Source organism: Bradysia coprophila, unplaced genomic scaffold (genome assembly GCF_014529535.1).
Source record: "Bradysia coprophila strain Holo2 unplaced genomic scaffold, BU_Bcop_v1 contig_199, whole genome shotgun sequence".
NCBI lineage: Eukaryota > Metazoa > Arthropoda > Insecta > Diptera > Sciaridae > Bradysia > Bradysia coprophila.
In genome coordinates, this window is record NW_023503462.1 from 1 (window position 1) to 12,084 (window position 12,084).

The 12,084-nt window shown below is 37.9% G+C and overlaps 1 protein-coding gene and 1 long non-coding RNA gene across 2 annotated transcripts; both read right to left on the reverse strand.

Moving 5' to 3' along the window:
* Window positions 1-3,300: 3,300 nt before the first annotated feature.
* LOC119075311 lies at window positions 3,301-6,460 on the reverse strand. The gene is made up of 3 exons (XR_005087369.1): window positions 6,065-6,460; window positions 5,049-5,053; window positions 3,301-3,314 (listed from the first exon to the last, which is right to left on the reverse strand). It is a non-coding gene; the product is annotated as an uncharacterized LOC119075311 (long non-coding RNA).
* A 3,655-nt stretch (window positions 6,461-10,115) lies between these two features.
* On the reverse strand, window positions 10,116-11,710 carry LOC119075310 (lysosomal-trafficking regulator-like). The gene is made up of 4 exons (XM_037181725.1): window positions 11,414-11,710; window positions 11,080-11,340; window positions 10,722-11,006; window positions 10,116-10,665 (listed from the first exon to the last, which is right to left on the reverse strand). The coding sequence occupies exons 1-4, from the start codon at window positions 11,708-11,710 to the stop codon at window positions 10,495-10,497; spliced, it is 1,014 nt and encodes a 337-aa protein (XP_037037620.1). The 3' UTR covers window positions 10,116-10,494.
* Between the last annotated feature and the right edge of the window lie 374 nt (window positions 11,711-12,084).

The following is a 12,084-nucleotide window of genomic DNA, read 5'->3' on the forward strand; positions in this document are numbered from 1 at the left end:
GTTTCATTTCTGTACACAGTCGTAATCATACAAACGAAATAGCATCGAAAGGAACAAGTACCACACCAACTTGGCCAAATAGCAAACAATTTTAAAATGCGCCGAACAAGTTTTCTTGGGTTGTACAATCTCCCAATTCAGACGAGAACAGAGACAACATTTTATTTTCGAAACATTTAACCAACAACAAAACGTCTAATGACAAGACAATGATTGAAAATTAATTACAATCAGAGATATTTAACAAACGTTTCATTAATCGTCTTGACATTGAACGGGTCATTTTTGAATAAATTGGTTTGGTTTGCCCAATTCTGTGTTTTTTTGTCGATTGTTTTCGTCTTTTGGTTCATTGTAACAATTATACACGGACGATCGAACGATACAACACCGAAATTTGTTTTTGTTATGAATATTCAACTAGAAAATGTATATAATTTTGTCCGACAGAATGACAAAAAAAAAGTGTGTCAGCAAACACAATGGGATGGGTGACACGAAAGCTGTTATGAATGTTTGGTTATTAAGGTAAAAAAGAATAAATAAATTGAATGAATGGGTGACAAAAACATTCGTTTTGAGGTTGAAAATGTTCTCTCTCTCTCTCTCTCTCTCTGTTTTGTGTATTTTTTTCAAATGGTAATTGTACAATCAATCATCTATCGAATGTGTGCCCTACTTCCGTAAAGAATTATTATTCTGGAAGGTTATTGGGACATTGGATTGGTAGTTTGATTCCACACTTTTAATTGTTTTTGATAGAAAACTCTTGATGCCAAAAGTCTCGTAACTCTTCCATCAAGTAAATGTGTGAGAGGGATTCCAGTGGACTTTTTTATATGTGCCTAGAAAGGAATTCGACCCTAGAAGCCAAAACCACTTTCAAAAAAAATCTTCGAAGTTTGTGTGGCTGGTGAAAGGTGATTAAAAACTGAAAACTTGCACTTTTCTTACAAAAATTTCTCCAGTTACGCGAGCCGTACAGGGTCGTGTGGGGTGTCATTAGAAAGGTAATCACATGCACTATTGAGCCGAATAGGGAGTTATTGGGTTTAAAATTCATCGACACTGAAATATGTGCAGAAACTGAAGGCTCCCACTGTTCTTACTGAAATTTCTCGAGGTACACGATACGTACATGGTCGTGTGGGGTATCATTTGAAAGGTAATTTAATGTGCTTTTGGGCCTAATAGGGTCTTATGAAGTTTGGATGCATCTACGATGAAATATGTATCCCTAAACATTTCAACTTCTATTTCATCGTAGATGCATCCAAACCAAATAAAACCCTGTTCGGAAATGAAAACATCTAGCACTTTGTACTCGATGTCATAAACAACAACTATCAGAGACTACATTGCGCGAAACTTTTTTTTTCGAAATTTTATTGAAATTTGTCAGATCAATACCCTCTCTAGCAAGCAAACTAGGGCGATTAGAGTGGTAAAACCTACACTATACGGCTGACATAAATAATGTTTCACTTTTAAAAATGAATTAAATGCAGAATGAGCGGCGATGTCCTTTTTAATGTCGAAAATATTATGTCCTGCAGCTTCAAAATTGGCCGAGATATTGAACTTCGAAATATTGATGTGTTGTATGAAAAATAAGCAAAATTTCGTTTTTCAGATAACTGAAATCGGCCTACGTTAGTTAGTTCCTATGGAAAGATCCAGCAACTCCTAAACGTTTATATAGATTTCCTAAAATTTTGGTTATAGGCTAATATTGGCCCAAAAATAAGAATGGAATTTTCAAAAGTTGGAAAAACCCATATCTTAAGAGCTGGAGCTCCCCAAAGTCTCCATACAAATGTGTGTGTGTGTTGTATATTTTTGTTTCATGATATGGATGGTAATGTGGTGAATGGTGTGTTGTTTTTGGATGTATTTCTTGTTGGGAATTGTTGGGATCATTAAGTATTAACTTCTACTAGGTCGGTTCCTAAATTTTGGGATGACAAGTGATTCCTCTGGCACTAACTAACTTCAATCAGATTTTTTGATGGATTTGGGTTATATTCGACATTAGTGAGGTGTTCCAAGGTTGGTTCCCAAATTTTGGGATGACAGATGATTCACTGGCACTACCTACCTTCCATCGGATTTTTTGATGGATTTGGGTTATATTCGACATTAGCGAGTCGTTCCAAGGTTTGGTTCCTAAATTTGGGATGACAGGTGATTCCTCTGGCACTAACTAACTTCCATCAGATTTTTCGATGGATTTGGGTTATTTTCGATATAAGTGAGGTGTACCAAGATTGGTTCCTAAATTTTGGGATGACAGATGATTCCTCTGGCACTACCTAACTTCCATCGGATTTTTGATGGATTTGGGTTATTTTCGACATGAGTGAGGTTTTCCAAGGTTAGTTCCTAAATTTTAGGATGACTGATGATTCCTCTGGCACTTCCTAACTTCCATCGGATTTTTCGATGGATTTGGGTCATTTTCGACATTAGTGGGGTGTTCCAAAGTTGGTTCCTAAATTTTGGGATGACATATGATTCCTCTGGCACTTCCTAACTTCCATCGGATTTTTCGATGGATTTGGGTTATATTCGACATTAGCGAGTTGTTCCAAGGTTGGTTCCTAAATTTTGGGATAACAGATGATTCCTCTGGCATTACCTAATTTCCATCGGATTTTTCGATGAATATGGGTTATTTTCGATATAAGTGAGATGTACCAAGATTGGTTTCTAGATTTTGGGATTCAGACTAATTTCTCTAGAATTTTTTAATTTCATAAGGTTTTTCGATGTTGTCGAAATGACATACTTACAAAAGTGTTGATATCAGTCAAAAAACCCTTAAAGGGTATATGTGACGCAAGTACTTTATCTTATTTACAAAATAACTGATATCGCTGAGGGTGACGCTTTGTGCGTCGTACGCAAAAAGTTTAATCAACAAAAAATTGACTAAAAAAATTTGTGAAAGAAAATTTTACAACAAGAAATTTGCGTCACAAGTGGCAGATGTTGAGGAACGTATTGTTAGGAAAATGGTTAAAAAATGTACTGAAAGCAAAACAACAACAATCAATTTGGATTACAAGCGACAAACAATACAACAATTTATCAAGTACTGAAAGAATTTAAACGAAAGAAAACCGAATCATCTGTCACTTGTGACGCAAATTTCTTGTTGTAAAATTTTCTATCACAAATTTTTTGAGTCAATTTTTTGTTGATTAAACTTTTGCGTACGACGCACCAAAGCGTCACCCTCAGCGATATCAATTATTTTGTAAGTAAGATAAAGGACCTGCGTCTCATTTACCCTTTGAGGTTTTTTGCCTGATCTAAAATTGTGAAGATTCAGAAAAAGGTCAAGAGAACAAAAAAGTTGCAGATTTTTTTACCGAAAGAAAACTCCGAGGGGGAGTCCAAATTTCCGATAGTAAAGGATTCTGAGTTGAAAATAGAAAGATTTATTTTGGATGAAATGTCTCGTAAAATAAAGAAGCAAGGCTGAAGTTAGCCAATGAATCTCGACAAAAGCAACCTAGGAAAATGGAAAATATTCGAAAAAATCGGAATGAAGCCGATTCCGTTAAAAACTAATTCCACAAACCAAAATGAACTAACAAAAAATTAGAACAATGATGAAATGTCGCATCTATGCCTCGACATAATTCTCTACATTTTCAGCTTGGCCAGTCCAATTTTCAGACTTTTGATTACCAATAAACTTCCATGAAACCGTAAAAATTAACTGTCAGATTAAGTCCATGCTTCGTGATGATTCTCTTTTGGAATGTTGCGTATTGAAAGTAGCTCGGGGAATGGGAATAAATATTAAAAACTAAATTGTCATTTAGCTGTTGGCGCAGAGTGAAACTCTCTTATTGCTCTTTCCCGATTTTTAAAAGTTCATTCCGTTCAAAATGGATTATGTAGTGTAGCACTACAGCCATCCCAAACGAGAGAAAAAAGAAACAACAATTCGCATTCTTTCGTATTGTTGAAATTCTTTTTTATTTAGACTACATTCTCCATTCTCACCAGCAGCGACTAATATTACAATACACAAATAACTGAATACAAAAGGCATTTCATTAAAAAATCACACACAAAAAAAAACGAAGCAAAACAAAAACTTTAATTTTGTTTCACATTTTATTGGTGGTGCTGTATAGCGGTTTTTGATTATGCTGTATATATACCACGATGTCGTCGTTATGTACATAATGTACCTTGTTATGTAAACAGTGAGATGTTTCAGATATTGTTCAGATTATTATTGACGGTACCATAAAATCAACAGCACAATAAACGTTTGCCCAATAAAATTGTGGGACAAGAGAGAGAGAGAGAGAGAGAGAGAGAGAGAGAGAGAGAGAGAGAGAGAGAGAGAGATGAGATCCAAAATGTGTGATCTCAAGGCTCTTATGTTTGAATGCCTCACTCACAATCCAACAAACGTATTGACTAATTGACAAACAATTTTGAATTGAAAGAATAGGTTGAACACACAAAACACCTTTACGGCTATTATATGCACCCGTACGAACAGTAGTTTGAATTTCGAGTCTGAGACTCCATATGTCTAATGTTTGGGTCCTACGGTGTTACCAAATTCAGATGGCTTGTTAGGATGACTGGCGGGACGAAAATGAGTGGAATGGGACCGAACTACCGTAATTCAATTAAAAATCTAGAAAAAATCCTAGACAGCGAAGAATGTCCAAGAATGTGCAAACCGAACGAATTTTTCGTTTCAATTTACCAATTTTCTTGAATGGGCTACAAACGCAGACACAAATACATTAGCGCCAGTGTAAACCACGCAAAACCGGGTCTGAGAAAACAACCGTAGTCGAGTGGTTTCGCGGGTCACATTTCTATGCATAAAAGTGCTCGATGTGTTTATATGAATGATTTTCACATTAAGATGAGGAGAGGCTGAATTTATCATCATCGGTGTGTTTGATGTTGTGTTAAGCGAACAATATTTATAGTGTGTGTGTGTGTGTGTGCTTGTCTGAGTGTGTGTATAAATATATGTGAAACTTTAAACGTTGGAAATGGAAAACAGGTTCTCGTACAAAATATTTACGAGAAACGAGGAAAAAAAACACACACAACACTTGGTATGCATGCAATACACACGCTTTCCGAAACACACTTGGTATGCTATCCAGAACGAAATTCAAACTATCCAGAAACACATCAAGAGTAATAAATAAAATCAAGAATTTGAGCGTAGATTCCTAGGGAACAATATGCCCAATATTCATGTCATGTCATCATCTCATAAAATACATAAATGTTAAGGTCATTCATAATCTCAGCGCGATTACATATTAAATACATTAACAGTCAAACATTGAACATTAAACAATGAAATATCAAGAAAAGTTCTTTTTACTTTAAATGTAACATTAGACCCCTCATTCTCTCACTGAAAATCAGTGACTCTCTCGGCTAATGCTGAAACAACGCAAACATTAGAGACTCGGAGGTTGGTTTTTTTTTGTGTGTTCTGTTGTGTGGGCGGATAGTATTATTTTTGATATTTCTATTTTTAGCCTGCACACCATCGAGTGTCTTTCCTATTTTTCCTATTCGTACGGATCTAAAATACATGAGAAACCCGACAAAATAACGTTAGGGGAGCAGACACAACATAATTTTCCTTGCTTTCAGATAAATATAAAACACACCGAACAGGTGCAGCCGTGAATACCAGAAGCGTATTTAAAAAAATTGACATACACAAGGAATAAAAACACACAAAATTTACGATATTAAAATCGAGTTGTACGCTTTTCTCGCGAAACGATTCAGTCCCATCAAACCGAATGTTTTGCTTCATTCGATAAATCGTTATTATTTTTGTCAGCGCAATAAGGAAACTTTTATTTTTATTTTTTTTGGATTATTTACCTTTATCGGGACAAACATTCAATTGTTCGTCATCGGGCGAAACACTTGTAATGATTGATGTTGCGTCCATAACATTTGTTGACGCTGAGATGATGTAAAATAATTATTATCCACAAGGCTCGTACACCACATAAACCTTTTGCTTTAATCCACCACAAAAAACAATCCAATTAGTCGACACACCGTATTCCTTTCGGTGAATATTTGTTGTTGGTTTTAAAAATTTCAATTTTGTGATCACATCACAATATCAAACAAAATTTTTTTTTTAGTTGGAACATTGCACATGAACAATTTCATGATAAACACACAGTTCACAAAAAACGTAAATAATTTTCTTGGTGCTGCCGGACTGATTTTAATTCTCAAACTCGCGAGCTAAGCGCCCCAGCAAACTTTCTGTCGTGGAATTGAATGTTATTTTCACACAATAAGTAAAACATCAAAAAAATAGAGCATCAATGACGATTGAATTACGAATGAAATTAAAAGTTTAGTTGTCACTCACTCGTCCATATTTCGTGGAATAAAAATGAACGAAGAGACGAATGTGCACTCGTGTGTGTCGTGCCTAAAACTCGAACTCGAAAAATGAATGAAAACAACAAGTTCGTTTGCGTTCAATTTTGAAAATGAGCGGGTCGTCTTCTTGTGAATGAAACCTTGAAACCTTCTGAATGAACAGGTTAGGACGGTTAGAACACAAAATTGGAACGGTGCAGTGGACGTTTTCCATGTACAATTTGTAGTACAAGCGCTCTCTTCTAAATCGATGTTGGAGATACTAAGTTACTGTGGGAAGTTTGCTGTCTTCTATTAGTTACACGACAGAGTAAAGTAAACCCGGCAGTAGCGGTTCATTTTTGAAACGTCAAATAAGGGACCTAATACACTGTATGAGAATAAACTCAAATGAACATTGACATAAATTGAAAAATTTTATTCACAAAAAAATTGGGCTACTGCTAGATTGTTCAGGTCAAATCAAGCGCTCCTGCTTGGTTTACTTTACTCTGCCGTGATTTGTTATCGACTCAAAGCTCTTTCAAACTTAAACTTCGATACGCGCTCGTCAAATTGACACGCATAGACTGCAATTAAAAACTACAACCATAGCACTGTAGCTCCAAGCATGGACACTCAAATGTGAGATGTCACATTTTGAGTCTATTTTACGCATACATTCAAAATTGCTTCTGTTGTGTATGTGTTGTAACTCACGCAAAGAAAACATACTTACTGTCTGCACGAAAGTCACGCAGACTCTGATTTCAGGTGAACCCAAATTTCATCTATTTTGAGGCTAGAGTGCTATACTTCAACCTAAAAGAGAAAAAAAGGTGGAAACGTAAGTTGGATCGAAGCGAGAATGAGCCTGTTATTGAGCATATTTCATCTTGATTTTTTATTAGATACCAACGCACCACGCATAAACGCATCGTGATTAGATACCATTGTCGGATAGTTCTACTCGACTCACACCTGAGCAAAGTTCAGTGTTAGCATATTTTCAAGTTAAAAACTTGTCATTTCATTGTCCAGTGGAGTGCAAATGCTGGTACACAAAGAAATTGAAAATAGATTCAGATTGGCTCGTTCGGTATGTGATTTTTATGTAGATGGAAGCATGGGGTTTCGGTGGGTTAATTAATTTCTCTACGTTGCCCACATTGCAATGTCAAATGTCAAACATATGTCCAAGGTCTTTGATTTGTTGAATACACAAATTCGAATCACAAGTGACCATCCGGACTTTTTTTCGTCAGAGTTATTAGCGTCAGCCCAAAAGGGCGATGGAAATGCAGATCATATTGGACTTGGTCAGCAATACAAATTTTACAGTGTACTTCTTAGAAAGGGTGTTTTTGGCACCTAGCATGACAGTATAATTACGTATGTCAAACAGAGTAACTTCTACTCTAATTGTATGACCTTGAAACAGTGTAAAAATGTGAAATTACACCGTATCCACTGTCGAATGTTTGGTTTTGTCGCCGATGACTAATAGAATTTGAAGATTTTGTGGACTATCTAGAATCACTACCACATTTCCTTTGCTACTGCTAAGATTAATGCTTTGGTTGAGCTGAGTTGACCGTGAAAATGCCTTTCAAAACAGAAGATTTATATCTTCCTACGAGAGGTTTAAAACAATATGGACCAGGTCCTCGATTCTCATGCGTTCGTTACTCCTAATATTCGTAACTTGACAGTTGCGTGTATAAAATCCCATAAGAACTGTCAAGTTACGAATTCTTAAAGTTACAAACATATATGAGAATTGATGTCCCAGGGCGCCAATTCTCGTGAATTTAAGAATTAGTAACTTGACAGTAGGGCGTATCGAATTTTGAGAATTTTAAGGGTCGCGATAGCCTGTGTGCGGAAAACGTAGATCATTGAAAACTAAGTCCAGGCATATGGTTGATGGATCCGAAGGAGCCCGGGAAGAAGTCCCACCGGACGACTTTAACTTTCAAATGGTCATAACTCGGAAAGTTGAGAGTATTTCTGAAAACAATGTTCTAGCAGGATGTAGAGCGTTAAAAACTCTACAAAACTGCCAAAGAAACCGATGGTCCAAAAGGTGTGTCTGTCAAGGTTTTCTAACATCGGAAAGTTCGACATTTTCGTTTTTGACTTTTATTTCCTGAGAGACAAATTATTAAGTTTAGCTTTTGGCATGAGGTTGTAGAGGAGGTCGAGTACTACCAGTACACTAGGCATTGCCCCGGTCGGCGATCCATCCGAAACCACATTTTCAACATTTTTGAATGAACTTTTTAAGTGTACCCACGTCGCCCACGAAGCCAGTGCAGACATTGTAACCGGTGTTGCTGAGTCGAGGTAACCTTACTGGCCGTAAGTGCACATAATATTCCATAACAGTAGCTGAACTCTTTTACAAAATATTTGGGATCTCGATGTAGCACATTATATTGACACGGTATACCACGAAGTTCAACCTTTTGTAAAAATATCGAAAAATGTGTATTTGCAACGAAATCGACTTCTTACTACTGTTCGTGGGTCAAATAACTAATTAAAACGATTATTTGTTGTTTTTCTCACAAATTTCAATTTATCAGATTTTGTAGTACAAAGTGTGCCACATCGAAATCTTAAATATGTTGTAAAAGAGTTCAGCTACTGTTATGGAATATTATGTGCACTTACTGGCCAAGGTTACCTCGACTCAGCAACACCGGTTACATTGTCTGCAATGGCTTCGTGGGCGACGTGGGTACACTTAAAAAGTCCATTCAAAAATGTTGAAAAAGTGGTTTCGGATGGATCGCCGACCGGGACAATGCCTAGTGTACTGGTAGTACTCGACCTCCTCTACAACCTCATGCCAAAAGCTAAAGTTAATAATTTGTCTCTCAGGAAATAAAAGTCAAAAACCAAAATGTCGAACTTTCGATGTTAGAAAACCTCGACAGACACACCTTTTGGACCATCGGTTTCTTTGGCAGTTTTGTAGAGTTTTTAACGCTCTACATCCTGCTAGAACATTCTTTTCAGAAATACTCTCAACTTTCCGAGTTATGACCATTTGAAAGTTAAAGTCGTCCGGGGGGACTTCTTCCCGGGCACCTTTGGATCCATCAACCATATGCCTGGACTTAGTTTTCAATGATCTACGTTTTCCGCACACAGGCTATCGCGACCCTTAAAATTCTCAAAATTCGATGGTGTTAAGGAATCTCGCGCCGCGTCATTCACAATAATTCACAAAGTGACATCTTCCTTATACAAAATGTTCCAAAAAGTGAATTATTGTGAATAACACGGCGCGAGATTCCTAGCAACCAATTCGATACGCCCTACTTGACAGTTGTCACCTTAATGGTGGGTGTAGAGGAATTTCGCGCCGACGTCATTCACAAGTGACCTGCGTGAGTCACAAAGTGATATCTTCCTTGTAAAAAATGCTATATTGTGAATCATATATTGTGGTCCATAAGATTCGTAATTTGTAAGGTCACAGCACTGTCAAGTTACGAATTTTTAAATTCATTAGAGTCGTCGCCAAGTGTTCCTAATCAGCAAAATGCAAATAATTCTGAGCGCTAAAATTCAAAATTAATGCTGGTTGGCACTTCATCCAAAATCGAATTCCTTGCCGGATTTTCAGCGACATTTTAGTCTCTGTCAAAAATTACGGGACTTATTCGGATATGGGAATAATCAATTGAGAGACAACGTTCCCTTCAAATCAACTTTTTTATTCAGAAACTCTAACAACGCTAAAAAGGCAACAACGAATTAAAAACAGTAAATGGTCAGGAGGTAACTTTAGCGGCCTTGCCCTTCTTCCGTTTCTTAGTTAAAAAGATTCGAATTTCATAGCCAGCATCCTCTACGGTATATTCCTTACTTTTCGATAGTGTATGACGTTCCGCGGAACTGTTTAGCGTAGATTCACTTGCGCAATCGCCCTTGCGAACTGCAACTTCCATTGAAAGGAAGGACTCATCAATGGTTTCGTTGCAAATTGTTTCCTTACTTGCAGCCGGACTCATCGTTTTCGTTGGTTTTTCCACCGACATTTTGCGGTCAGTCTCTTTGCACGGCAAAATCGTTTGATTATCAACGGGCGTATGCTCCATCAGTTCGTAATCGATGTCGATGTCCATGTCGAAAAAACGATTCCAGCAGTTTACTTAATATAACAGCCTGTGTGGATCTGAGGCAACGTTGGACCGTTAGGTTTTCACTTTCTTCCATAAACGAGAGGCCATTCAATAAATCCCAAACGACCTGAGTGAATCGAAGTGAAAACAATTTTGAAAGGAAGGTGTCTCTGTTCCACTCACTCTTATGTTCCCATTGGATGCGAGTGACTTGTAGGTGATCGTTGCCATTAGACTTTGAATGCTACCCAGCACCCGTGGACTTGTTGTCCCCATGTGGAAAAGAACTTTGTTGCGGCCTACGGTAGAATTCCAATGACGATCATAAACCGCTTCGTGCGCATACAATTTGTCCATGAATGTGAACACATTTTGCGTCAGATTCAAATCATGAATGCATTGCGGCAGAATAGCGATCAACGAGTACAGACAGCATTTCTCTTCGATTCGAGCACTGTTGTCTGCAACCTGGAAGAGGTTTCCGATTTTTTGTGTTGAATACCAAAGCTTCGACTTCTGTGACTTCCATCTGTGTACTCACCAATTGATCCAGCGACAAGGTCAGTCCCCGCGACGTTACCCATTGAACAATGTTTGTGACCAAATTCACGTCGGCTTTGTGCAGAGAGATTTGATTGGCCAGGTGATGCCAATGGTACGATTTCGTGCAATTGTTGTGAACGGATTCGTCAAGCCGATTACAGATATTTGACAACAATTTGACGATGGACGATCGAACGCCTGGGTCTTGGTGATTGGCCATAATCAAAATGATGTCGACGGTCACGTAATGGGACAGAACCTGAAACGAAATTTCGGATTCACTTTAAGTGTCTTCCTGTTTCAAATATGTACAGCACTTCAAGTACTCATACCTCCTGTATCGATGCGTCCGGCAGAATCAGTATGAAATCCTTTAATAAATTGAAAAGTCCATTCTGCAGTTGAGTTATGCCGTACTGCGTATTCTCGAAGGGCAGATCTTGTCGCTGAAATTTGAAATTCGTTTTCTCCTCCAAATTACGAACATCCTCGATGGCAATGACTTCGTAGTCTTTCACCAGTTGCATGTCGTCTTCAACGCCGCTTTCCGCAACAGTTCCTGAAAACAATTTGAATGCGGTTGATGGAACGACATCCACTGCAACAAAATCCAACCTTTTCTCTCGCATCTTTCTCAGTCTCGCTGTCTGTTGTTGTCCGGGAGCTTAGACTCGACGGTGACCTCTTGCCCATTTTATTCTTTTTAATGAACGACCGTTTCTTGAACTGTGAATTGAGCAGCAGCGCCGGTGGTTGACCTGGCTTCAATAACTTTTTCATTCGACGATCAGCCGCTGAATAACTGACAATAGCATCGAGACCATCTGCGGTAGGATATCCAGAATTATTGAGGTGAGTTCCATTTTCGACGGGCGCCTCATTCTCTTTCGCTGTCCCATTTTCGACGGTCGCTTCATTTTCTCTCCTCGTACATTCCCGGTCGTCCGAATTCGTGGACGGTAATCTATCAACTGATTGATTGATTGAGCTGCCAGAACGATCC

Excerpts from the sequence above, each read along its gene's own strand:
- LOC119075310 (XM_037181725.1), bottom strand. The coding sequence starts at position 11,710 with ATGCGAGAGAAAAGGTTGGATTTTGTTGCAGTGGATGTCGTTCCATCA. Across the intron at positions 11,007-11,079 it reads CCTTGTCGCTGGATCAATTG|GTTGCAGACAACAGTGCTCG; the intron begins GTGAGTACACAG and ends AACCTCTTCCAG. Across the intron at positions 10,666-10,721 it reads CATCCAATGGGAACATAAGA|GTCGTTTGGGATTTATTGAA; the intron begins GTGAGTGGAACA and ends CGATTCACTCAG.